General features: G+C 49.5%; 1 protein-coding gene and 1 pseudogene across 2 annotated transcripts in view; both read left to right on the top strand.

Annotated features, from left to right (window-relative positions):
- ACO2 (aconitase 2) overlaps positions 1-27,170 on the top strand; it is a 41,159-nt gene that overhangs the window by 7,978 nt on the left and 6,011 nt on the right. The window contains exons 2-9 of the mRNA XM_084749253.1: positions 7,728-7,864; positions 13,697-13,955; positions 18,638-18,730; positions 20,489-20,647; positions 20,865-21,015; positions 22,214-22,318; positions 23,376-23,467; positions 24,706-24,811. Coding sequence (XP_084605379.1) covers positions 7,728-7,864; positions 13,697-13,955; positions 18,638-18,730; positions 20,489-20,647; positions 20,865-21,015; positions 22,214-22,318; positions 23,376-23,467; positions 24,706-24,811 — 1,102 coding nt within the window. The remainder of the gene's footprint in view (positions 1-7,727; positions 7,865-13,696; positions 13,956-18,637; positions 18,731-20,488; positions 20,648-20,864; positions 21,016-22,213; positions 22,319-23,375; positions 23,468-24,705; positions 24,812-27,170) is intronic.
- LOC311579048 (large ribosomal subunit protein uL24-like) lies at positions 6,118-6,754 on the top strand (annotated as a pseudogene). The gene has a single exon. The product of its transcript is annotated as a large ribosomal subunit protein uL24-like (transcript).

Genomic DNA, 27,170 nt, shown 5'->3' with positions numbered 1-27,170 from the left:
GAGGGACTTGTGTGGCTCCGGATTCTTAGGAGAGGTGCCAAGCTGTGCCTATCGCGGAGTGGGGGTGGGGTGGGAACATGTTGTTAGAGGCTGCAGTGGAGGTGTGGGAAGATGCTTCCACTCCACAGGTGTCGATTGACAGGCATTCCTGGGCTGCCCACCTAGAAGGAGCTTTTCCTGAGGCTTCCCTGTCTGAAAGGGCTGAACAGTTAGCTAGTTGCTGAGAGCAGTGAGCCTTAGAACTGTGGAGGCCATGGCCAAGAATAACAGGGTTTGGCCGCATCTGGATTCCCGTGGCCGTCTCTCCTGTTTCCTCCTAACAAAGTCAGCTGGCCTCCGAGTTCCCCGCCTCCTCTCCTAGTCCTCACTGCAGCTCTGTGTATTCACTCCCACCCTCACCGGCTCTGCTCTTCTGCCTTATGTTACAGGGCTCAAGAGAGGTCAGGAATTGCTAGGGCTCACTGCCCAGGAGGTGAGAGTCAAAGGGAGAGGACCCAGATCTAGAAGGATGTCATTTTTGTACCTAGTTCTTGTATTGGGGCATCCACAGCGGCATGTTGGCAGGTACCTGGTGACTTATCTCTCACTGAAGCAAAGTCAGGTGACCCTGCCTGGCCAGGAGCCCAGTCTCTGAACAGCTCAGCCACCTGCATCTCCTTGGCTTTCTAGGGGCAACATCCCAGTGGCATGGTAGCTCAAACACATAGTTCTGGTATAAGCTAGGCATGACAGCGTGGGATGAATCTGCCTTTGTACCAGCCACGGGCCATGATAGGCACGGCCTGGACTAGTGGTGGGCTCTATTCCTTGTGCTCTGTTCCTCTTGGAAAACCACAATTTAGAGTTTAGGTTTAGAGAGGGCCATCCCACCTTTTAGCATGTCTAGCCTTTTGTCTGGTCCTGCATTGTTTTGAGACAGACTCTTAGGCTGTAGCCCCAGTCTGAACTCATTCTCCTGCCTCCGCCTTCCTGAGGGTTTACTTTAGCTAAAGGTACTCTACCTCACCAGATTTGGTCTCTGCTTTGTCTTTTACACCTGCGCACACCCTCCTCCTCCTCTGTGACTCGCCCTCCAGGCATCCCAAGCAGAGTTCTTACTGTCAGTTGTCTGCCCAGCAGGCGTCTCCTTTACAACCTTTGCAGAGGTTACTGGGGGCTTTTGCTGATCTTGATCTCGACCCAACAAAGCTGTAGGGTTGTCTTTCTTCTTGGTATCTGTCAGGTTTCTTGGCGCATAACAGGGGTTCAAGTGATAGGTACAGTGTGGTCCTAGCACAGCTTATGGGGAAAGCTACCAACAGCCTCTTCAAGTGCTTCCCGCAGCTTTGAATACATTGCGTAATAACCACAATGATTTTTTAAAATTCAACTCTGATCTCATAATCTTGTTTAAAGTTTCTGTGGCTTCCCCATTGTTAGAAGCCAAATTAAATCTTTAACGCGTCCTACTCACTGCCCAGCTCACACTAAACAGGGCCCACAGACTGACTAGTGCAGTTAAGACACAGCAGTTAAGAGATGATTACCTCATGTGCCGCTTGTTACTTACAGGATGAAAGACAGACACGGTCACAAGCGCCATTTCCCTGAGTCTTTTCCTGTATACTGAAAAAAACTAATGATTGCACCACAGGCTATGGACATTCACAGATACTGTCACAGAGAAAGCAGGGCAACACTGGGGTTAAGGATTTTGTTTCTTTGTTCGCTCGTTTGTTTTGAGGCCCAGACTTACTTAGGTAGCCAAGGTTGGCTTCAAACTGGCATGTGCCTGAGAGTGACCTTGAACTCTGTTCTCTTATTCCACCTCTCCAGTGCTGGCATTGTGCTGCCTTGCTTAACCATGTCTTATGTTTGAGCATATGGATGGCTCCTCTTGTCTTCAGTACTATGAAACTGAACCCATTTTGGGGACAGGCTTAGAGACTTGAATAGCATGCCTGAGGCGGTAGCAGACAAGGCAACTAGTTGGGCTGGGTTTGGGTCTCCCACCTGCTGTCATGTGTCCTTAGTCCCTCATCCTCCATGGGAAGATAGGTCCCCAGGGGAGTTACTCCACAGGTGGCTTTGAGGATTAGAGGATACAATGTGTGCAGAGTTCTCAGCCAGTGCTTCTCTCATGCATGGTTGGCACTCATAAGTATATTTTTAAAATTTTTAAAATTTAGTTTTATTTTATGTGCATTGGTATGTAGGCATCAGATCCATTGGACTGGAGTTACAGACAGTTGTGAGCTGCCATGTGGGTGCTGGGGGTGGAACCCAAGTCCTTTGGAAGAGAAGACAGTGCTCTGAACTGCTGAGCCGTCTCTCCAGCCCCACCCATAAGCATTTTATCTTTACCCAGAAGTTATCGTCTTTATCAGAATTTTAAAAATTAATTCATGTAGTGATGCTGAAGACGGACCCGGGCCTGATGGTTAGCTAGGTGCACACTCTAGCGCTGCATGGCGCGTCCTTGTCCTCTAGCCGCCACTGTGGCTTGAGAGAGGGCTTCCTGTAGCGCAGGCTGGCCTTCAATCCCAGGTCTTCTGTCTTCAGCTCCCCAGTGCTGGGATTGCTTGAGAGAGGGCTTCCTGTAGCGCAGGCTGGCCTTCAATCCCAGGTCTTCTGTCTTCAGCTCCCCAGTGCTGGGATTGCTGTTTTTGTTTTTGGTTTCTGGAGAGCTGCTTTCTCTGTGTAATAGCCCTTGCTGCCTTAGAACTCATTCTGTAGTTCAGCCTGGAACTCACAGCGATCTGCCTGCCTCTACCTCCCAAGTGCTGGGATTACAGGCGTGTGCCACCACGCCTGGCTGGGATAGACTTTTATTATTTTATGGGCCATTAAGTTAGTTCACTGGGTAAACAGCCAATTAAACCCTTAACAGCCTGAGCTCAATCCTTGGGACCCATGGGGTGGAAGGACAGAACTGCCTGCAGCATGCTGTCCTCTGATTTCCACACATATGCCATACAGCACACTCATGGTGCACGTGGGGGTCAGAAGACGGACTTGGGGAGTTGGAGCTCTCTTGGATTCTGGAGATTTAGTTTAGGTTGTCAGATTTGCATAGCAAACGCTTGTCCACTGAACCATCTCCATGGGCCTCAGTGTTCCTCCATAAGCCTATTTTCCAGTATGGGCAGTTTCCTTGCTGTTGGCATTGTAACTAGGAGTTCAGTTTATGGTTTTGCCTGCTAGGCTAGATACTGGTATTGTTATTTTTGTTTCTAAGGTAACTGATTCTTAGGCAGTCAATTTGCAAAAATAGATAGAGTGTGCTAGCATGCACAGTAAAGAAACTTCACAGGATGACTCTAAGATAGGGTTAAAGTTTTTATTGTAAATATGATAGAGACTAGTCAGAGGTATTTGGAAGAGTCCAGAGCAGAGAGAGAAAAAATCAGACTGAATAGGGCCAGCAGACGGGACGTGCCAGGGCTAGGGGAGCAGAGGACAGGGAGTGGAGCTAGCACAGAGAGAATAAGGGTATGTGAGGGAACAGTGGAGAGTAGCTGGTTATGAGGTGGGAAGGGTCAGGACACAAGCAGTGTGTAACAGGTACTTGTGAGTAGGGACTGAGGGAGCCCAGAGGCTTAGATAAGCTGATAGGTACCGCAGGCATATCTCAGTGGAGAGCCACATGTCTCTTCTGCCAGAGGTAAGGGACATGGCTCTTTTGGCAGATGGGAACCAGTTTCACAAGTTCCTTAGGAAAGCTGACTTTTATCTTTTTGTTGTTGTTTGCTTTGTCCTGTTTGTTTTTCAAGACAGGGTCTCTTTGTGTAGCCTTGGCTGTCCTGGACTCTTTTTGTAGACTCTGGCCTCAAACTCACAGAGATCTGCCTGCCTCTGCCTCCCAAGTGCTGGGATTAAAAGTGTGCACCACCATGTCCAGCTTGCTGGCTTTTCTCTTATAGGAGTCCTGTATATAGTCCAGCGTTAGCTCATTTCTAGGTATATGGACAGGTACAGATGAGGGACAGCTGTTCCGCACTGAGCTGTTAGTGAAAAGGCAAGGTGTGCCACAGCTGGATAGCTTCTCATTTTGTGGAGGACATAGAGAGGGCAGGCTATGGTGCTCATTAGTGCACAGGAGTAATAAGAACCCAAACTAAGGCTGGGCTTAGTGGCACATACCTTAACCTCAGCACTGGGAGGCAGACACTAGCCTGGTCTCCATAGTGAGTTCCAGGCCAGCCAAAGCTTCATAGTGAAACTCTATCTCAAATAAACACTTTTTTTTTTTTTTAATGAAGAAAGAAAAGAGAGATGGCTCAGAGGTTAAGAGTACTGGCTGCTCCTCCAGAGGTCCTGAGTTCAATTCCCAGCAACCACATGGTGGTTTATAACCATCTATAATGCTATCTGGTGCCCTCTTCTGGCGTGCCGATATACATGCAGGCAGTGCACTGTATATATAACTAAATAAACAAATATTAAAGAAACAAGGAAAGAAAAGTACTAGAACAAATTAGAGCTTGATGTAGTCTCTCCTGGTTCTCAGAGCAGCTCTGAGGAGGTGAGTGCCCAGAGCTTCAGTCATCTAAAACTGCTCACATGGTCAGTTGGCCGTGCCCAACAAAACCCAGATGGAAACCACTCTGCCCTCCTGTGTGCTTCTCTCAGTTTTAGCTGGGTGTAGCTGCAGCAGAAATTCTTGCCCTTTCCGTGCCCTAGCATAGGAAGGTCCTGTGGTGTGTCATGGGACAGGACTTTCACACCTAGCTAGAGAGGCAGACAGACAGACAGGCTCTGAGGCTGGACTTTGAACTAAGGGCAGGTTGACCTGAGCTCTGCATTGGGAAGGTTACTGCGTTGGGAGGATCATCAGTGAGGGTGGGTGCTGCTTCCTGAGGTGCTGGTCTTAGCACAGGGTCACGTGAACAGGATGGCGGCTGAGGGCCTGTGCTAAGTTCTGCTGTGGAGACTAACAGGGATTCATAGTCTCTAGGACTGAGGAAGGGGCCTAGTCATCAGTGTCAGTAACCCCTGTAGCAGGGACACCTGGAAGGAGAATTGCTCTTCTTCTCTGCTGCCCTTTCTGTGGGCTTGGGACTGGCTAGTGTTATGTCAGCTTGATACAAGCTAGAGTCATTTTGGAAGGGGGAACCTCAGTATAAAAAATATTCCCAGGGCTGGAGGGATGGCTCAGAGGTTAAGAGCACTGGCTGCTCTTTCAGAGGTCCTGAGTTCAATTCCCAGCAACCACATGGTGGCTCATAGCCATCTATAATGAGATCTGGTGTCCTCTTTTGTTGTGTACATGCAGGCAAAACACTGTGTATATATGATAAATAAATAAATCTTTTTAAAAAAAGTTTCCGCTGAGGCCGGGCGTGGTGGCGCATGCCTTTAATCCCAGCACTTGGGAGGCAGAGGCAGGCGGATCGATGTGAGTTCGAGGCCAGCCTGGTCTACAAAGCGAGTCCAGGGCAGCCAAGGCTACACAGAGAGACCCTGTCTCAAAAAAAAAAAAAAAGTTTCCGCTGGGTTGGCCTGTGAGCACGCTTGGGGAACATTGTTCTGACTGATGTGGGAAGACCTGCTCACTGTGGACGCCGCTACCCTGGGCTGCTTATCCTGGATGCCATAGGAAAGCAGTCTGGGCAAGCCAGTGAGCAGCACTCTGCCATGGCTTCTGTGTCAGTCCCTGCCTGAGTTTCTTCCCTGACTTCCCTCAGTGCTGGAATGTTACCTGGAAATAAACCCTTTCTTCCTCAAATTGCTTTTTGGTCATGGTGTTTATCATAGCAATAGAAAACCTAACTAAGATTGATTTAGTCTTCCTTGGTCACCTTTTCTGTTAATGTTGTCATCCAGAGTTTTAAAATTCACTAGTGTATCCTACACCCTAACTGTTGTTTACTCATTGCTGCATAACAAAGAGGCCTCAAATTAGAGCCTTAAAGCAACAGCCAACATTTACCTCTCAGTGAAATTCCTGTGGTTCAGGAATTCTGGGGTGTCTTGTCTGGGTGGTTCTGGCATGGACTGACTTCAGCAGCTGCTGTTGGGTGAGCGTTGAGTACTTGAGGCCATCATCACTGCAAAAAATATTTTTTAAACTGTTACCTCGGGCTCTTTCCTTTTGTGCCCATTGCTGGATCACAGCCGCCAAAATGATGTTTCAATCCCTTTGTGACTTCTGACTGAAACAAGAACCGCAAACTCCATTTCAGTGCACCTTCTCACATTCGGAGGAAGATCATGTCTTCTCTTCTTTCCAAAGAGCTGAGACAGAAGGATAATGTTTGGTCTGTGCCCATTCGAAAGGACGATGATATTCAGGTTGTTGGAGGACACTGCAAAAGCCAGCAGATTGGCAAATGGTCCAGGTGTACAGGAAGAAATGTCATCTACATTGAATGAGTGCAGTGAGAAAAGGCTAACGGCACAACTGTCCACGTGGGCACTCACCCCAGCAAGGTGGTCATCACCAGGCCAAAGCTGGACAAAGACCAGAAGAAGATCCTGGAAAGGAAAGCCAAGTCCCGACAAGTAGGAAAGGAGAAGGGCAAATACAAGGAGGAAACGATCGAGAAGATGCAGGAGCAGAGGCCTCATACACAGCTCTCAGGAAAGACTGTTTAAGTAAAAGAAAAAGTTACCTGGGTTGCAGTTACCTGAAGGCTTGTGTTGGAGTAGAAGCATTCCTTTACCAGGTGGCTTATGTACAGGCTGTGCTGGTATTGACAGGAGGCCTCTGTCCTCTCTGGGTGGACCTCAGTTACAAGCTGAGCGCTGTGGCTCACATCTGTAATCGTAGCACTTGGAGAGGCAGAGGCAGGCGGATCTCTGTGAGTTTGAGACCTGGGTTGAGCTCTACAAAGCTAGTCCAGGACAGCCAAGGCTACACAGAGAAACTCTGTGAAAAAATAATTTACACAGCATCACTTACTACCTTGCATTAGAAATCAGGACCGATCACTTGTTAAAAGGGAAGGGAGTCGGAGCTGGAGAAATGGCTCAGAGTTTGAGAGCACTGACTGCTCCTCCAGAGATCCTGAGTTCAATTTCCAGCAACCAACCACATGGTGGCTCACAACCATCTATAATGTGATATGATGCCCTCTTCTGGCCTGTGGGTATATATGCAGGCAGAGTACTATATACATAATAATGAATAAATAAACCTTTTTAAAAAAAAAAAAAGCATTGTTCTGAGTTTAATTCCCAGAAACCACATAGTGGCTCACAACCATCTGTACTGGGATCTGATGCCCTCTTCTGGTGTGCATGTGTACATGCAGATAGAGCACTCATATACACAAAATAAATAAATCTTTAAAAAAAAAAGGGAAGGGAGTCATACGACACCTTTTGAAAGGACGAGGTAATGACCACAGCTTAGGGCAGGCGGTCCTCATTCCTTCTTCTCTCTAGGAAGCACATATTGGTTGCATTTGTACGACAGTGAGGGAACCCTTCTCCACCCTCAGGGAACTTACAGTGTGGACAGTTGTAGCTGTAGTGTGAACAGGCTTCACAGCTGCTTGCACTTTACCCGTGGTGCTCCTGCATGGTCCACACAGCTGATTACACCCTGTTGCTGCCTCCTCTAGGGCTTAGCATTGTCTTCTGCTGTTGTAACTTACATGGTAGAACTTGACTTTGAGCCTGGTGATTGTGCTATGAATCCCTCCATTTCCTCCTTTTGGGATGGTTTCTGTGACTGTTACCTGCCTTTCTGCTGTAGACACTTGAGGAACTCACTGATGGCGCTGTTCTCTTCTGTTCTGCAGAAGGCCCTGGGTGTGCGGCAGTACCATGTGGCCTCTGCCTTGTGCCAACGGGCCAAGGTGGCCATGAGCCACTTTGAGCCCAATGAGTACATCCGCTATGACCTGCTGGAGAAGAACATTAACACTGTCCGCAAACGGTAAGGAGTTCCAGGTGACGTCAGAGAGCTGCAATCGGGACTGCTGGTGGCAGGAAACGGAGGTCCCTGTGGAGGAAAACCTTTGCATTAGAACTTCTGCCCGTTATCCAAGGGATAATGTTAGGAGAAGGCCAGGAACCGCTGTGTGCCTGCAGTTCCAGCACTTGAGAGGTAGAGGCAGGAGCACCAAGACTGTTAGACTAGAAAGCTCCCTCCAGATGAGGAAGCCTACTCCTAACTCTAGTGGCCCTAGCACTGGCTCTAGTACTGTTATTTAAGTTACATTTATTTATTGTGTGTGAGCATGCACTTGTGTGTCACAGGTAGAGGACACCTGTGGGCAGTCAGCCATCATTCTCTTCTTCTAGCATGTACGCCCCAGGAACTGAGCTAGCATGGTCAGGCTTGTGGCAAGCGCCTTTACCCACTGAGCATCCCCCCCACCCCCCCAAGACATGGTTTCTCTCTGCAGCCTCATTTTTGTAGGCCAGGCTGACCTTGAACTCACAGAGCTCTGCCTTCCTCTGCCTCCCCAGTGCTGAGATTAAAGGCATGTGCCACCACACCCAGCTTTCCACTGAGCCTTTTTGACAGCTGAGTCTCCTGTATACCTGGCTGGCCTTGAACTCGCTGTTTAGCCAAGGAGATGACTTTGAATTTCTGATCCTTCTGCCAGTACCTGCCAAGTGCTGGGCTTGCAGCCATGCGCCATTATACCCAGTTTATGTGAGGCTGTGGCTCAACCCCGGTTTGTGCATAGTAGGCAAGCACTCTACCAACTGAGCCCTCGGCAGCTTCTAGTATTGTTGGGTTCATCCAAACTGTGTGTTCAGGTCACCCGGGAGGCTTTCAAACCAGCCATCCCCTGCTCCCTACTCTCAGCGGTTCTGATTCAGGGTCTTGGCCTTGCTCCCCAGTGTGGTCCTCTGGAGTCTGAGAGCCTGTTAGGACCAATGCCCTTAGACCCCATTCTACTTGAGATGAGAGCTGCCATTTCATAGGATCCTCTGGGCTGGGCAGCAGTGCTGGTGCCCACCTTTAACCCCAGCTCTCAGGCAGCGGTGCTGGTGTCCACCTTTAACCCCAGCTCTCAGGCAGCAGTGCTGGTGCCCACCTGTAACCCCAGCTCTCGGGCAGCAGTGCTGGTGCCCACCTTTAACCCCAGCTCTTGGGCAGCAGTGCTGGTGTGCACCTTTAACCTCAGCTGTTGGGCAGCAGAGGCAGGCGGATCTCTGAGTTTTAGGCCAGCCTGGTCTACAGATTGAGTTCTAGGGCATCCAGGGCTATACAGAGAAACCCTATTTTCACAAAAACCAAACCAAACCAGAATTCTCTAGGGACTAATGACACGAAAATGTGGGTAGCGCTGGCCAGCCTCTCAGCTATTTCTAAAGTGCAGTCAGAGTGGAGAACCAACATGGGACATTGTACAAATACCTTTCTCCAGGAAACGGTATTTAATTTATTCTTGAGCCTGTGCCCACTGCACAGTGGGAAGATGATGGATTTTCCTTTCATTCCCCGAGACTTGGACCTTTGCTCTGCATTATGCTTGGAAGGAGAGCTGACATAAAAGTGAGCTTCGTGGTGACGTGGCTACAGTGTGTTAGTTGCCATTTAGAGTTTGTTTATTTTGTTTTTGCAAGACTGGATTTTTCTGGCTGTGGTGGCACACGCCTTTAACCCCAGCACTCGGGAGGCAGAGGCAGGCAGATCTCTGTGAGTTCCAGGCCAGCCTGCTCTACAAAAAGAGTCCTGAACAGTCAAGGCTACACAGAGAAACCCTGTCTCGAAAATACAAAAATAAAACAAAAGACAGGGTTTCTTGGTAGTCCTGGCTGGCCTGGAACTCCCTCTATAGACAAGGCTGGCCTTGAACTCAGAGATCTGCCTCCTAAGTGCTGCGATTAGAGGTGTGCACCACTACCACCTGGCTTACTTAGTTTTTACTATAAGCAGTTGGCTGAAGCAACAAAAGCACCCTTTAAGGCAATATTTGGATTTTAACTTCATCAATACATTAACTAAAACAGAAATTTCTGTTGATTCTTTTTCTTCAACCCTGCATTAACCTGAGAAGTCTGATAAGTATCTGCATATCCCAGGTAATTAGACAAGGACTGTTCTATTCTCACGGTGTTGCCGTAAACCAGTGATTGTCAGGGACGATTTGCCCTCAGGAGATACTCAGCAATGGAGAAGCAGTTTTGGTTATCTTTATCTGAGACAGAGTGAGCATTGTGTTACCTAGTGGATGGGGGCTGGGGACAGCACTAAACATCCCACAGCACAGGACAGTCCCAGGCAGTCTCCTGGCTCAAGCATGCTTAGACAGGGTGGGTGTGAGGCTCTTCGAACACAGTTCTAGTCTAAAGAAGTGTAATGTTTGAGGATTGCGAACACACGTGCCATGTGTTTAGATCAAACACGAACTTACAGCGGCTGTGATTGCGTCCACAAAACCCGAACAAGATCAGGCTAGTCTGAAAAACTGTAAACACTGTTAGAGCATGGCCAGGAGACTCTTCCTCCGCCCTGTGCTTTTGACAGTAGGGTCAGATTCTGTTTTCAGGAACTAGGTCTCTGCCACCCAGAACAACAAAGGGACGGATTGAGCATAGAGGATCCAGCTCTCCCTCAGTCTCGAGGAGAGGTAATGATGAGTTGTGCAGAGCCTTCCCATGTGTCTTTTTATTACACAGTATTTAGTTTGTGCGTTCACCTCCAGTCACACTGCGGCTTAGAGGCAAGTGCCTTCACTTGCGGAGCCGTCTCACCAGCCCAGAGTCAGGTTGTTTTTTGTTTTTTTTTAAAATAGCATTTCAGACATTTGCTTTCCAGGTCTTAGTGCTATTTTTCAACTCTCTGGAGCCCAGAATAAGATGCTGTGTTCCACACATGAGTCACTGCCGCCCACCAGCCCCTTTCTGTGCCACAGGCTCCTGCTGGTTTCTCGCAGCTCTCACGGCGCAGATCTAGAGATTCTTAGAACTGCCAGTGGAGCTGTTGTGCTGCACAGTGGGAACTTTAAGAGGAGCGCTTAGTTCAAGGGCCTGGGGTGCTGAGGTTAGGTGCTGGGCCCAGGCAGGCAGAGGAGAAGGAAGGGTGTGTGTTTCCTGCTGAGTCATGCTGGCAGTGCCAGTGTTGGTAGGGTTTGCACCTGTCCACACACACAAACAAATGTATTGTCCTTGTGAAAAATCTCAGAATTAAGGGCCCTAATAGCACTCACTTGCAGTGTCAGAATGCAGATCTGTGGGACTGCAAACGGTATGGGAGTTTTTACCAGAGGGCAGGGAAGGACTCTGGGCAGATGGGGTCGTGTGTGTGTGTGTGTGTGTGTGTGTGTGTGTGTGTGTGTGTGTGTGTGTGTGTGTTGGTGAGGAACAGGTAAAGGGCCTAGCACCTCCTACTCTGCATCTCCAAAAGGAATGTCCCATGTGCAGCTTCTCAGTCTGATTCTACCTCAGTAAAGCTGGTTCTTGGGGGTGTCTTAGTTTGTCTGAGGGGGGTAGAGCCTTGCTTTGGAGCCTGACCAGCTTGGCACTGCCAGGTAGCTCAGGCTCATCTTAGACTGCTGGCCGTCCTCTCGCCTCAGCCTCCTGAGTGCTGAGACCACAGCACTGCCACACTCCTGTAGTAAGGCTGTTGAAGAACTAGAGAACTACTCAGAGAAACCCTGTCTCAAAAAACCAAAACAAAACAAAAAACCAAAACATTCACACACAAATTAGCCGGCATGACCTGTAGTTCTAACACTCAGGCACTAGAGACTCTTGGTTCTTGAGCTTGAGGCCAACCTGGGCCTTAGAGTGAACCCAGCCCCACCCCTAGAATGAACCCAGCCCCCCCCCCCCCCCCGCAGCTGCCCTCCCTCAAAAAAAGACAAAGGGATGAGAGAGAGTTAAGAGCATTTACTGCTCCCTAGAGATCTCAGATTTGATTCCCAGAACCCACTCGGCAGCTCACAATCACTTGTTACCTCAGTTCAAAAGATTCAATGTCCCACCCTCTTCTGGCCTCCTCGGGGTCTGCATGCACACAGGGTACACACGTTCCCACATGCAAACACCCTGCACATGAAAGAAAAGTAATCTTTAAATTAAAACAAAGCGTTCAGCCGGACGTGCTGGGGTACTCTTTTAATCCCAGCACTCGAGAGGCGGAGGCAGAGGCAGGTGGATCTTTGTGAGTTCGAGGCCAGCCTGTTCTACAAAGCAAGTCCAGGACAGCCGAGACTACACAAGAGAAACCCTGTCTCAAAAAACCAAAACATTCACACACAAATTAGCCGGATGAAGTAGTGCATGGGTGTCACGCCAGCCTTGGGAATGCTGAGGAAGAAGACTGAGGTGTGAGGACCATAGCTGGAGGCCAGCCTGAGCTCTACATTCTACCTTGAAAACCAAACAGATAGCCAGGCAACAGATTGACATACCTTTACTCAGGAGGCTCAGGCAGAAAGGCTGTATTGAGTTTGAAGCCAAGCCTCAAAAAAAAGAAATTGCTATTAGTGTGAGCTTTTGTCTGCAGTCTGGTCCTATACATCAAGGCAGCAGATGAGGGGACCCATGGGGAAGCCATTTTGTTTATTTGGTCCTTGGTATCATTAGTAACAGATCAGATGTAAGCCTGGAGCTTCTGACCAGATGTGCTGGAATGACGGCCATTTGGGCTGTGGTGAACTCTGGTGCTTCCTAGGCAGTCTCAGGTTCATCTGAAGTTTCTGGAATGGTAGGAGGCAGAAGTGGGGTGTGGCTGCTGGGCTGTGTGCACGGTGAGCAAGGTAGCTAGTTCGGTAGCAGAGAGTGGGTGGGATGCTGGCGAGGAGGAAGTACTTGAGTCCTGGCAGAGCTGTGCCTGCATGAGAGACTGGCCTGATTGCCATATTTGTCTCTATGTAGAAGGAGCCATGAACCTCTGAGGGAACTGGGATCTAGGATGAGGAGCCTAAGTGAGAGGTGGAAGTGGAGGCCGATAGTCACTCCTCTCAGTCAGGTACAGGGCAGTAAGACCAGCACGGAGGCCTTCAGCAGCACAAAGCAGGCTCACAGGTGTGGGGTGGGCATTCCTGCGTAGTGCTGCACTAAGTCAAGTGATGGTAATGTTGGCCAGGTTCCCTGTGTCTTAGTATAGGGCCCCCAAAAGTAGAGGATCCAGGCCAAGACTCAGGCTGTGAGTTTGAGCTGTTAGCATATGTCTACTGAGCCTGTGTCCATTGGGTGTTTTATTAAATAACAAGAGTGTAATTAACATCAGATGAGAATACATGTATTCGTAGGAATTGATTAGTGTCATGGAAAGGCAAATGTTTGAAAAAACTAAGCATGTCATTTTATATGATGCTTGTTCATGTTAATTTTTTGTTTTCTATTGTTTAGATTTCTTTTTTAAGATTTATTTATTACATACACAGTGCTCTGCCTGCATGCATGCCTGCACACCAGAAGAGGGCATTAGATCACATTGCAGATGGTTGTCAGCCACCATGTGGTTGCTGGGAATTGAACTGAGGACCTCTGGAGGGGCAGCCGTCTCTCCAGTTCCTGTGTAGCCAAGGATGATTTTGAATCCCTGATCCCTGAGCCCTACCTCCCAAGTGCTGGGATTGCAGGAGCACACCACTCATACCTGGCCTGTCATCTGTGCTCTTCAGTAACTCAAATAACCACAGTAAATGCCAGGCACTTCCCCGTGTCCTAACGATGCCATGGGAAGAGCACTGATTTGTTCCCGCCCAGCTGGAACTTGGGGTCCTGCACGCAGGTTCTCCCATGCTGCTCCCTGACACAAGCGTTGAGTCACAAGCTGCTCCTGTCCTTCTGCCCCCAGGTTGAACCGGCCTCTGACTCTCTCAGAGAAGATTGTATATGGGCACCTGGATGACCCAGCCAACCAGGAGATCGAGCGGGGAAAGACATACTTGCGCCTACGGCCCGACCGGGTGGCCATGCAGGATGCAACAGCCCAGATGGCTATGCTGCAGTTCATTAGCAGTGGGCTGCCCAAAGTGGCCGTGCCATCAACCATCCACTGTGACCATCTGATTGAGGCCCAGCTCGGTGGTGAGAAAGACCTGCGCCGGGCCAAGGTGAGCCCCAGGTGGTGTGGTGGTCTGGTGGCTGGGTGTGGCATGGGGGAAGGGAGGCAGAGTCCATGTTGCATTCTGCTGGGGCACTGCCACTGAGCTCCAGTGAGCTGCTTGGCAGTCTCTCCATGGCATTGAGGCTCTGAGCATGGAACCCAGAGCTTCACATCTGACAGACAAGTGCTCTGCCACTGAGCCATTCATTCCCCAGTCCTTAAGGAATATGGGAATATTTGCATGTTTTTAAGGCTTGCTTTTAATTCTTCCTACTACTAGAAATAAAATCTGGCATTGTGAAAATGTTAAAAATGATGGTTGTTGATCTGGGCATGGTGGTACATGCCTTTAATTCCAGCACTGGGGAGTCAGAGGCAGGTGGATAGAGGCCAGCCTGGTCTACAAAGCGAGTCCAGGACAGCCAAGGCTGTCTTGGGGGGTGAGGGGTAGGGATGACAGTTGTCCTTAGTCTTAGCACAGGAAACATTCTCTGCTGTTAGAAGGACTAGTGCTGGGCCAGGGAGATGGCTCCAGGCTTAACACACTGTTAACATACGGAAGAACATGATGCTCTTCAGAGGACCTAAGTTTGAGTCCTAGAACTCACGTCAGGCAGCTCACAACCCTCTGTAACTTAGCTCCAGGGTTGTCTAGCTGTGTGCACACGTGTACGTACACACACACACACACACACACACACACACACACACTTATATAAAAAGAAAGGAGCAGACAGTGGTGGCCACACAACCCTCTGTAACTTAACTCCAGGGTTGTCTAGCTGTGCGCGCGCACACACACACACACACACACACACACACACACACACTTATATAAGAATAAAGAAATAAGCAGACAGTGGTGGCCACACCTTTAATCCCAGCACTTGGGAAGCAGAAGCAGGCAGATCCCTGTGTTCAAGGCCAGCCTGTTTACACAGTGAGTTTTAGGACAGCCAGGGCGATACAGAGAAACCCTGTCTCCATAAACCAAAAGCAGACAAAAAAGAAAGGCCAGGTGTGGTGGTGCACACCTTTAATTCCAGCGCTGGGGAGGCAAAGCCAGCCAAGTCTACAAAAAGTTCCAGGATAGCCAGTGCTGCACAGTGAAACCCTGTCTTGAAAAAAACAAAAACAAGAAAGAAAGGAACAAAGGAAGTGCTGCAGACCTAGGTGTGCTGCTGGTGCCTAGAGTCAGAGTTCTTCCTGTCCCAGAAGCCCATTTTCACACATCTTTATCCATGTTGCATGTCCCCTCTCTCTCTTGCTCCCTTCTGGCCTCTGGGGACCGGCCCAGGAAAAGGATGGCGGTCCCTGTGCATAGCAGCACCGGGAACTGAATCTCACAGCTGCAGGAGTTTAGATCTCACCTTTTTTTCCAGACAGGGTAGCTATGTAGCTGTGACTGTCCTGGATAGGCCTCCCTGGGTGCTGGGGTTAAGGGAGTGCCCCTCCGACCCTGCTGTAGCCCCAGTCCGGTGCCCACTCTAGAGCTCTCCTGCTGGCAGCCCTCTCTTCCAGGCCCTTTTGTAAGTTTCAAGCAAAACTCTAATGGCTGTGTGCCTCTGAAACTGCCACTCAACACTTAGCTCCCATCTCTACCGTGAAGTCTAATCGTGTTCTCCCAGGCCTCCACGTTTACGGGACCATGCTGTGCGCTGCTCTTAGGTCTGGCCCTCCCCCTTCCGAGTCAGGACCTGCCTGCTCCCAACCCCAGCAGTGGGACTGGGTGCTCAGTGGGGGATTGGCAGGAGCTGAATGCTGGCAGGCCTAAGGCCCAGCTGGCACAGAGCAGAGCATGTGATTGAGAGTGCTCCATGGTCAGCCTTGGGGAATACTAGGGCAGCCAGCCTTCCCAGTCTAGCCTTCCTCTCCACACTTACCGTGGTGTCCTGTGGGTACACTGGGACTTTGCACTCGGCTGAAATCAAGTCCTCCTGCAGGCTAGCAGCGTCCGTATTAGCTGCCTATGGTGATCATGTTACATGTTTTCACAGAGCCAGAAGCTGCAGAGACCAGGGGCCCTGGAACAACTCTTCCACCACCGTTTGTGGTAGAGATGTGATTCACAGAACCATCAGTTTCAGATCTCATCCCTTCTTGTTGTCAACAAATGTTTACTGAACATTCATGTTAAATGCTACAGCAGGAACTGTTAAGTGGGAACTAGACTGGCAGGGCCTGTCCCTCGCAGATCGTAGGTTCCCGCAGAGGGAACGGTCACAGAAATCAAGTGGTTGCAAGGGGAGGAAAAGTGCAGGCTCTCTATTTTGTAAGAAAAGCTCTGACTGAGGTTTGGGAAAGGGCTGGGAGCAGCTCCTTTGAGGATGGGACTGTAAATTGACAGCTAAACAGATAACTGGAGGACGGAATTCAAGACAGATTAACAAAGGCCTGGGATGGCGGTGCATGCCTATAGTTCCAGCAGTTAGGAGGTGGAGATGAGGGGTGAAGGTCATTCCCAGTAATAGAGTAAGTTGTAGCCAGGTTTTGTGAGCCCCTGACCCTGGTCACACCACACACACTCCTAAAGAAAGAAAGAAAGAAAGATAGATAGATAGATAGATAGATAGATAGATAGATAGATAGATAGATAAGATTAGATTTGAGTGAGTCAGGGAATATATAATGGGCCCTAAAACAGGACCCATTAGAAATTTACAGAACGAAGAGGAGCTTTCATGGTTGTGCCCTGGGGGAAGACAGAATGGTATGAGTCAGGCAGGGCCTTGAGGGCTGTGAGAAAGGCTGGTCTCCCATCCTAGAGTCAGGAGAAGACTTATTTTAGTCTGGTTTTTGCTGCCCTAACAGCAGGACACTAGAGATGATGGAAATTACCTACTGTAGAAGTTCAGTCAGCTCCATTCTGAAGGATGGAAAGGCCAGGCACCTGGCAGGGACCTTCGAGCTGTCCTGAGGTGGAAGGGCAAGCAGTGAGTGAGCAGGGGAACCAGGCAGGCCTTACCCCTTTTAGCAGGAGCCCACACCACAGTAAGTGTGAGTGCATTCAGCAGGGCAAAGACAGGGTGTCTCTGTGTAACAGCCTTGCTGTCCTGGACTCACTTTGTAGGCCAGGCTGGCCTCACAGTGATCCGCCTGCCGCTGCCTCCCTAGTGTTTAATTAATTAAAGGCGTGCGCCACTACACTACGCCCGGCTAGGACAAAGGCTCTTAAAGGTCCTACTACTTCCTACCACTGTCATGGCTGACTTTCAACCCAAGCATCAGAGAGACGTGCAGATTTAGAAGGGAGGGACAGGGTCAGTTCTGCATGTATTTATCGTCTCTGGCCCAGAGTCAGCGAGTGGTCTATCTAGAATCACACAGCCAGAGACGGCTCAGGCTGTTTCAGTGTCACTTGTGGGATACCACCCTCCTGCCCTGGGTCTCAAGTTTGCAAGTCACTGGTTTGTAAACGGTGAGGCCAATGTGTTAATTATTAATGAGGAAGGGATTGCTTTGGTTATGCAACTTGTCTGCCATTCTTTTACCTGGGGACCCAAGTGGACTCTGAGAAGGACTCAGTGGCTGGTAGGAGTTTAAATAAAGTTGATTTCAGGTGTCTGTTTGTTTATGTATACAGTGCTCTGCCTGCATATACACCTGCAGGCCAGAAGAGGGCATCAGATTACATTACAGATGGTTGTGAGCCACCATGTGGTTGCTGGGAATTGAACTCAGGACCTCTGGAGGAGCAGACAGTGCCATCTCTCCAGCCCGATTTCAGGTGTTTATTAAGCATGGGACCTGTTCCTCCTTTTCAACACTAGAATCCGCCATGGCACTGCTCTTTAGTCAGTGGTCAGTCTCACATGTCCGTGGATGTGCCTCATCAGCAGTGCTGTGAGGCCTTCCCTGCCCCCAGGAAGCTGCCTTCAAAGGGCAGGCTGAATGGAAACATTGGCTCCCATCCTTTTCAGATCTGTGGCCCACCCAGTCAGCCGCCTTTCATCTGGGGCCTGTCAGGCATACACCCAGTACAGCCCACCTACTACTGTATGCTGGCCCCAGCTAGGCGCTCACGGGTTTTTTTCTGAGGCGACAGCTTTGAATTCCATCAGGGTTCTCCCAGTCTGTGGTTGGACAGGCTTCACTAGAGCCTCTGGTTTTCCATCTCTAAAGTGGATTTGACAACAATCCTGTCCTACTTCCTAAGTGGGCTGTGGGGCTGTTTAGCACAATATTATTTAGCGCAATATTATTTACAATCAGTAAATGTTAGCTAAGATTCTAGACAGGTACCCACAACTCAATGGAGAGGCAAAACCAGGAAGTCCTCTTGGTCCCCTGCCTCCCTCTGATAATCCTCCTCACATTGGACAGACAGCATACATGGCACATCTCTTTGCTGTGAGCCCTAGCTGGAGAATTGAGTGCCAGAGGAGCCTCTGGCAATTATCCTGCCCTGCTCCTTCTACAAGGAAACTGAGGCACAGAGCAAGGCAGAGACTTGTTCCCAAACTACCCCCTGGCCAGGTGTCATGAACAGTCTGCTCCCTGTCCTTCTCCCTGGACCTGCCCCCTGAAACTGCAGGCCAGCGCCAAGCTCTCCAGGATTATTTTTAGAAGCTCTGCAAGAGGAGACTTGTCTTCACGGTGCCAGCGTGTCTGTGCCGTCGGGGAGGGAGTGTCTAGTGTGAGGTCAGCCGAGATCAAACTAATGCTCCGGTTATTGATTTGTTTTAATAGGACATAAACCAGGAAGTGTACAATTTCCTGGCAACTGCAGGTGCCAAGTATGGCGTGGGCTTCTGGAGGCCTGGGTCTGGAATCATTCACCAGGTAAGTGTGCTTTACCCTGACTTTGCAAGGGCCTCGCGCCCAGGCTGCACTCTGGGAACAAGACAGCACGCTCCAGGCCTGCTGGGGATTGAGGGTGGGGAGAGCTAAGCAGGAGTGCTGGTGCCCATGTCACCCTGAGTGCAGGGATTACGGTGTACAGCTGCAGGTAACAGGAAGAGTGTAAGGCCAGGAGCGCAGGGAGCTGATCAGAAGCCCGTTCTCAACTTCACAGCTACTGCGTATTTACATGGTGTGCGGCCAGACATGCAACAAAATGTATATACACAGAAATAAATCCAAAAGAGAAAATTCAATTAATTTTTTTATTTTCCTTGTATATTAGTGTTTTGCCTCCACATATGTCTGTTCCAGGTCCCCTGGAACAGGAGTTACAGACAGTTGTGAGCTACCATGTGGGTGCTGGGAATTTAACCCAGGTCCTCTGTAAGAGCAGCTGGTGCTCTTAACTGCTGAGCCATCTCTCCAGCCCCTCTAATAGAATTGGTTTTTTGTTTTTTAATTACATTTTTTTGTGGTGCTGGGGTATTGAATGTAAGGCGAGCACTGTACCAGTTGGGCTTGGCATGAGCTTTTGAGATCTCCACACTTCCTCTAACAAGGCCACACCTCCTAATCCTTTTCATCTTTTCAAACAGTGCCACTCCCTGGTGACTAGCGTTCAAGCATAAGAGCCTTCCGGGCCATTTTTACTCAGACCACCCCACCATGTGTGTGCTGTCCCTCAGTGTCAGGCTGCCAGCAGCTTCCATTCCAACGGAGCCCTGTCCCTGTCCCCTGTGGCCTGGCACTGCACCTGAGCTTTCTAACCTTCCTCCTTAACGTCCCTGGCCTTCCCACACCCTGCACTCGGGCTCTGGGTGAGCTGCTGTGGGCCCCTTTGAATTATGTTCCCAACGTAAGCTTTAGTGCTTTCTCCACTATGTCACATGCTCTGGGTGGCAGCAGGTGAGCACAGAACTGGCCCTGAGTGTCCGTATTTGTGTGCATGTCGATGGTTGAATTTCTGGTGCTATGCTATAGATGTTAGCTAGTCCAGCCTATCAGGCACTTGTCTGCTGGTGTGATGGTGCATGCCTGTAATGTCCGCACTTGAAGCTGAAGGAGGCGAATCCCAAGTTCAGGACCAGCTTGATCTACACAGCAGCACCCTGTGTCACAACAAACAGCCAAACAAAATGTACCCCCACTTACCTAGCAATATTCATAGATTGGTGAGGTCATTGTCGCAGCTGGACACGGCACACACTAGACAATTTGCACTCTTCCGGGCCTGGCACAGGACACACTCTTATATGCCAGTTTGTCAAGGTCTTGCCACATCCTGAGTGCAAGGTGACCCGAGGACTAAGGCCCAAGTCACACAGTAGAAACTCTCACTGGATGGGGGGGCGCATGTCTTTAATCCCAGCATTCAGGAGGCAGAGGCAGGTGGATCTCTGTGAGTTCGAGACCAGCCTGGTCTACAAATCGAGTCCAGGACAGCCAAGGTTACACAAAGAAACCCTGTCTCGAAAAACCAAAAGAAAAGAAAAAGAAATTCTCAGAGCTGTCCATGAGCCCAGGCCACCTGGCCATGTAGGAGTAGCTTAAATGCGGCTGCCCATACCCCAGACTGGAAGAGTGCCTTGGGATGCCTGGTGCAGTGGTGTCAGTGGAGGCAGCTCTGCAGGTCTGATTTTGGGCCCCACTTCCATTCTGTGCTGAAGGCTTCTAAGCTTATCTTTGGTTGTTTTTCAGATCATTCTAGAAAACTATGCATACCCAGGAGTTCTTCTGATTGGCACCGACTCCCACACCCCCAACGGTGGTGGCCTGGGAGGCATCTGCATAGGAGTAGGGGGTGCTGATGCTGTGGATGTCATGGCTGGGATCCCCTGGGAGCTGAAGTGTCCCAAGGTGAGGGGTAGAGAGCGACCTGCTCTGGCCTGGCTAGAAGGGAGGCTGGTGGCAGTGCATGGGGAACTGTGGGTCCTGAGTGGCTGAGCCAGGCTACTTCCCCTTTTGTGAGCAGTAGCGCTGCAGAAGCCATAGGAACGGAGCAGCACTCCTTGTACGTGCCTAGACCACGGTATGTGGTGTGTAGGGCCTGTAATGGTCTTGCCCACTGTTTCAGGTGATTGGCGTGAAGCTGACGGGCACCCTCTCTGGCTGGACCTCACCCAAAGATGTGATCCTCAAAGTGGCAGGTATCCTCACAGTGAAAGGTGGCACTGGCGCTATCGTGGAATACCATGGACCTGGTGTGGACTCCATCTCCTGCACTGGTGAGGATGACAGCCGCACACTCTGGGCTGTGTCTTGTGTGCCTGAAGCGCAAGTTAAAGTGTGTGTGCTGACAACAGACACGTAGAGGTGGAGGTCACACTAGAGATGGCCTGCTGAGTTGATGGAACTACTGAAGGCCACTGTAAGATCCTAGCACTCAGGAGGCAGAGGCGGACAGATCTCTGAGTTCGAGGACAGCTAGGGCTACACAGAGAAACCCTGTCTGTAAAAACAAACACAAAAACAACAAAAAAGAAAATCACCAAAGGAGACAGTAACTTCCTATGGCAGCTCTGAGTTTCATCTTCTGCTGCTAGTGCCTGGCCAAGAACTACATAGAGCGATCCATAGAAAACCCAGAGACCCTACAGAAGCTCACAGAATGTATGCCCCTTACTACGGTGACACAGTTCAGCTGTGAAGTTGCTAACAGCCCCTGAGAGAAGCCCAGAGGTCTCGGAGCCAGGCCAGGGCTACAAGATGCTCTGGTCCAAAGAGTGGGTGCCATTCCAGTCCCCTTTTGAGATGAAATCTCACTTTGTTGCTTAAGCTGGCTTTAAACTCCTAAGGTCAAAGCCAGGCAGTGGCAGCACACACCTTTAATCCTAGCACTATGGAGGCCAGCCTGGTCTACAGATCAAGTTCCAGGACAGCCAAGGCTACACAGAGAAACCCTGTCTTGAAAAACAACAAAACAAAAACCACCTGAGTTCAATCAGTCCTCATGCCTATGCCTCCCAAGTGTCTAGGACTATAGACACATATGCTCTGTACCAGGTTGATTCCCTTCTTATGCTCAGACTCGGAAAAACATTTACATAGCACCATGATGGGCTGAAAGAGGGCAGGACACCAGCAGACAGTCCTAGACCGAAATCTGGTGCCCGCGTTTGTTTACAATGATCTTGAACTACTCCAAGCAAGGTAGACACAGTGACTTCTGGCCAGTGACTGGCCGTGTCCAGCTTCAGCACACAAAGGCTGTGTGCTCTGCTGAGCAGGAAAGCCAGACTTTGAGCTAGAATTCTGCTTGTGAAGGCTGAAATCCCTCCCCCGGCCATAAGCGTTGAGGGATGAATACCTGTTGCCATTAGGTGGCCTTTTAGGCCAGGACGGAAATGACGCACCTCATTGTAGCTGGCAGGTACTGGCCGCACAGCGGACTGTTGAGCAGCCTTGGGCCCTGTTTCTTCACAGGCATGGCAACAATCTGCAACATGGGTGCAGAAATTGGGGCCACTACATCCGTGTTCCCCTACAACCACAGGATGAAGAAGTACCTGAGTAAGACGGGCCGAGCAGGTGAGCTCAGTCATGCTGTAACCCTGTCCTGAAGGCAGAGTCTTTGCCTGGTGTCCCTAGGGTGGCTGCCATGCAGATACATGACAAGCTGGATGTGTGTGTGTCTGCTTCTAATTATGGTGTCTTGAGCCTCTGGAAGGGTTTCCCTGCTACAGGTTATCCATGTGGGTTTCACAGGAAAAGGTAGCTGGATTCTCGTCCTTGGTAACATAGTCCCCAGTGCCCCTTGAGGAAGCTCTGGACGGGGCATGGGTCTCTCCTGTGTAACTGCTTCTTCTGAGGGAGCTTCTCAGCTTGCCCCAGCAGCTTTCAGGCTTCTAACTTGGTTTGCTTGAAGCTCACATAAGGGCCAGAACCTGGTAAGGGAGGGGAATGTGGACTAATGGGTAGAAACTACAGGTTAGGGGCCCTGGGAAACTGGGGATCTCCTGAGCTTTACCTGGAGCACCTTTACTCATTTCTTCATCCAGTGACGTCTTAAAAATTATGCAGCTGGACATGGTAGCACACGCCTTTAATCCCAGCACTCTGGAGGCAGAGACAGGTGGATCTCTGTGAGTTCGAGGCCAGCCTGGTCTACTAAGTGAGTCCAGGATAGTCAAGGCTACACAGAGAAACCCTGTCTGGAAAAGAAAAAAAAAAACAAAACCCAAAAAATTATGTTCCTCAGCCGGGGATGGGGGTGCACACCTGTAATTCCAGCACTGGGGAGGCAGAGACCTGAATATCAGAGTTCAAGGCCAGCCTGGTCACAGTGAATTGCAAGGTAGCCAGGGCTACACAGAGAAACCCTGCCTGGAGGGTGGAGGGTGGGAAGATTCTGATCCTCACATAACCCCAGGCCTCCATTTCTCATATCCTGTGTGTCGTCCTTGGTTTGCTGACAGTCCCTTCAGGAGGCTGAGTCCTGGCTCACAGGGCAGCACCCTGTGCTGTTGGATTTGTCCCTCTGTTGGTTTGGTTATTGCCTGAAGCCTGTTGTTTGGGAAGTGGCAGGTTTCTGGCTCAGGTTTACAAATAAACCTTCTGCTTCATTCTCCTCCCTCATTGATTCCAGACATCGCCAACCTAGCTGAAGAATTCAAGGATCACTTAGTACCTGACCCTGGCTGCCAGTATGACCAAGTGATTGAAATTAACCTCAATGAGGTGAGGAACAGAGTAGGGTTTGGGGGGTGGCTGAGGGTGGGACTTTTCTGTTTCAGCGCTGGAGGCTGGGGGAGGCAGGTCCTACCAGCACACCCAGCAGGGCAGTTGGCCCTTGGTTCCTAGGGCCTACGCCAGCCAGAAGTAGGGGATGGAGAGAAAGAGAGGACATCCAGCCACGGGGAAAGAAAGCAAGCGTTACATAAGAGCCCGTTTGCCACCCACACTTCCGTGGAAGCCGACATCTTGCCCTGCAGGGGGCTCGCTTTGCTTTGAGTTTATAGGGAGAGTTGCAGTGGGCTGACAGGTGCTCAGAGAGCCAGGAAAGGCCGCTAGAGCAACAGGAGCCAGGCTGTGTGAAGTTGAGTGCCAGCCTGGGCTCTGTAGGTCTCATTTCAGCAAGTGTGAAGCCTGAGATGGGTGGGAGTGAGGTGGGCTAGTTCATGCCGTGACAGTCTGGTGTATTGATGGCTGTGTGCCAGACTCCGCTGTGCACACCGTGTTGGTTATTCCTGTAACATGAAGAACAGCTGGCCATGGTCTATCAGAAGATTCCAGTAGGACTGTTTGTGGTTTGTCCTAGCCCCTGGTAGTACAGCTGAACTCTAGACAAGCATTCTGACACATGTCTGTGTCCTCTGTGTCCTCCAGCCCCCCCCCTTTTTTTTTTAAGACAGGGTTTCTCTGTGTAGCCCTGGCTGTCCTGGAACTCGCTCTGTAGACCAGGCTGGCCTCAAACTCGCAGAGATCCTCCTGCCTCTGCCTCTCAAGCATTGAGCTTAAATATGTGCACGACCACTGCCCAGCATTCTTTTTACTCTGAGACAGGGTCTCACTAAGGTACCCAGGCTGTCCTTTAGCTAACTCTGTAACTAACCCAGGTGGACCTCAACCATGCAGTCCTCTGGCCTCAGCCTCTCAGGTAGCTGGAGTTGAGGCCCAGCTCTTCCAAAAGCAGCGTAATTTGGAAGGTGGCCCGGACTGCTTCTGTACCTCTGCCATCTTCTATTGTGACCTGGATTGGGGGCATCACTCTAACCTTCCCTTCCTTGTATACCATGTGGGGATAAGGACAGCCTGATAGGGTTGGGGAATTCAGAGTGCTATGTGTAACCCAAACCTACTGCCCACTTGTTTCCTATGACAAAGTTTGAGCCATGAGATCAGAAACCGTTTTCTTCTACGGAAACATGGGGAATCTGTGAAGCAAGCCCATCCTAACTCTGTTTCTTCTGTCTCAGCTAAAGCCACATATCAATGGACCCTTTACCCCAGACTTGGCTCACCCAGTGGAAGAAGTGGGCACTGTGGCAGAGAAGCAAGGCTGGCCTCTGGACATCAGAGTGGGTGAGTACCTTCCATATCTGGTTAACAGAGCTGTGGACAGTCACCTTGATGGTACTTTCTGAGGCAGGCGTTCTGTAGGCATTTATGGTTATTCAACCTCTGGTTGGCAGGCAGATTGTTGTGAGTTCAAGGCCAGCCTGGTCTACAAAGCAAATCTAGGACAGCCAAGGCTGCACAGAGACACCCTATCTCAAAAAACCAACCAAACAAACAAACAAAAACCTCATGCCAGCCGTGCTGCTCTTGCCCAGCTCTGCCTCGCTGTGCAGAGCTCGGGCCCTGCAATCACTTAGGCCTTGGTTTGAATCCTGGCTCTGCTGCTTAACAGCTCATGCTCTCAGCAGGTTGTTTCCAAACAGAGGGCACAGAAGAAGAGCAGCTCCCTGCTGACAGAGGATACACATACCGTGTCACTGCTGAGAAGAGGGCGTGTCAGAGCTCCAGACACACACAGCACGCTCTGTCACACTGGGATTCCAGGCAAACACAGAGAACTCCTTCTCAGTAGAAAGATGCCTGCGCCACCTGCTAATACTACACCTTCTCACTTAAGCAAAAGTTCAGAAAGCAAGCCTGGCTCCCCACCTAGTTAGGAGTGATAGTCGGATTTGTCCTGACTGAAAAGAGCTTTCTGTCTTTCTAGCACTAAATATATTAAATACTCACTCTTACCGGTTTGAAGTAAATTTTTAAAAATGGTTTAATAATTTGAAAATAAACTGCTGCCTAGGCATGGTAGTACACCCTTTAATCTAGCACAAAGAGGCAAGGCAGGGGCTGGAGAGATGGCTCAGAGGCTAAGAGCACTGCTTACCCTTCCAAAGGTCCTGAGTTCAATTTCCAGCAATCACATGGTGGCTCACAACCATCTGTAATAAGATTTGGTGCCCGCCAGCCTGGTTGACAAAGTGAGTCCAGGACAGCCAAGGCTACAGAGAGACCCTGTCTCAAAAAACAAAACAAAAAAAAAAAAAACAAAAAAAAAGATTTGGTGCCCTTTTCTGGTGTACATGCAGACAAAGTACTGTGTACATAATAAATAAATAAATCTTTAAAAAAAAAAAAAAAAGAGGCAGGGCAGGTGAATCGCTATGAATTCAAGGCGAGCCAAGGCTACAAAATTGAAACCCTGTCTCAAAAAAATAAAAAGGAAGAAAAAGAAATGGCTGCAGTGATATGGGTACTTAGTATGCTGTTGTTTAGCTCTACAGAACGCTTTGCCTCCTCTAGTGCTGGGATTACAGATCAGCACCCTGCACCCAGCTTTTGTTTGTTTAGTTTTTTTCCCCCCCCAAGACAGCTTCTCTGTTTAGCCCTGGCTGTCCTGGACTCGCTTTATAGACCAGGCTGGCCTCGAACTCACCCTGATCCCCCTGTCTCCTGAGTGCTAGGTTCATAGCCGTGCATTACCATGCCCAGCTTATGGTTTTTCTTTCTTTCTTTTCTTCTCTTTTTTTTTTTTTTTTTTCAAGACAGAGTTTCTCTGTGTAGCCTTGGCTGTCCTGGAACTCGCTCTGTAGACCAGGCTGGCCTCCTACTTACTGAATTTTTTAATAAGCGTTTTCTTTTTTTCTATGTTGCCCTGACTATCCTGGAACTGTCTAAGTAGACCAGGGTGGCCTCAGATTTACAGAGATCCTCCTGTACTCTGCCTCCTGAGTACTGAGATGAAAGGCTTGCCCAACTACAACTGCTTAACAAATTTTTAAAAGATCTTTTATTGCTCTGATAAATCAAGCAGAAATCCAGTTAGTGATGGTGCACACCTTTAATCCAAGCACTCAGGAGGCAGAGGCAAGTGAATCTCTGAATTTGAGGCCAGGTCTACAGATTAAGTTCCAGGACAGTTAGGATTATTACACAGGGACACCCTGTCTCAGACAAACAAAACCAAAAAAAACCAGAAAGTATATAAAATAAAAAAAAACAACCAACAACAACTTAGCCTATCAGATTCCGTTAAGCATTAAACATTGTGAATGTTAGTATTAGTCCTAAAGTGGGATAGAAGGGTGCATGCTTATAATCCCAGCATTCAGGAGGGTGAAACAGGAGGATCAGGTGTTCAAAGTCAACCTATGTCACATGATACCCTGTCTCCAAAAAAAAAAAAAGCTGCCTTTTGGAGTTTTGTGTGTACTTACGTGTGAATAAAATTGGTGTGAAAATGGATATACTGTGACCTATGGCCAGTGACTGTGCATGACTGGGCCATGAGTAGCCTTCTGTAGTGTTGATACTTAGGTCACTTCCAGCATGTCTGTTAGAAATAATATCTGCCAGATCAGTTGGTGAACTCTTCATCCCAGGTCAGATGGAGACTTCTGGTCACTGTCTCCTGACCTTTGACTCTACCACC

Source organism: Acomys minous (assembly GCF_964271855.1).
Source record: "Acomys minous genome assembly, chromosome: 12".
NCBI lineage: Eukaryota > Metazoa > Chordata > Mammalia > Rodentia > Muridae > Acomys > Acomys minous.
This window is presented reverse-complemented; position numbering and strand designations above follow the sequence as displayed.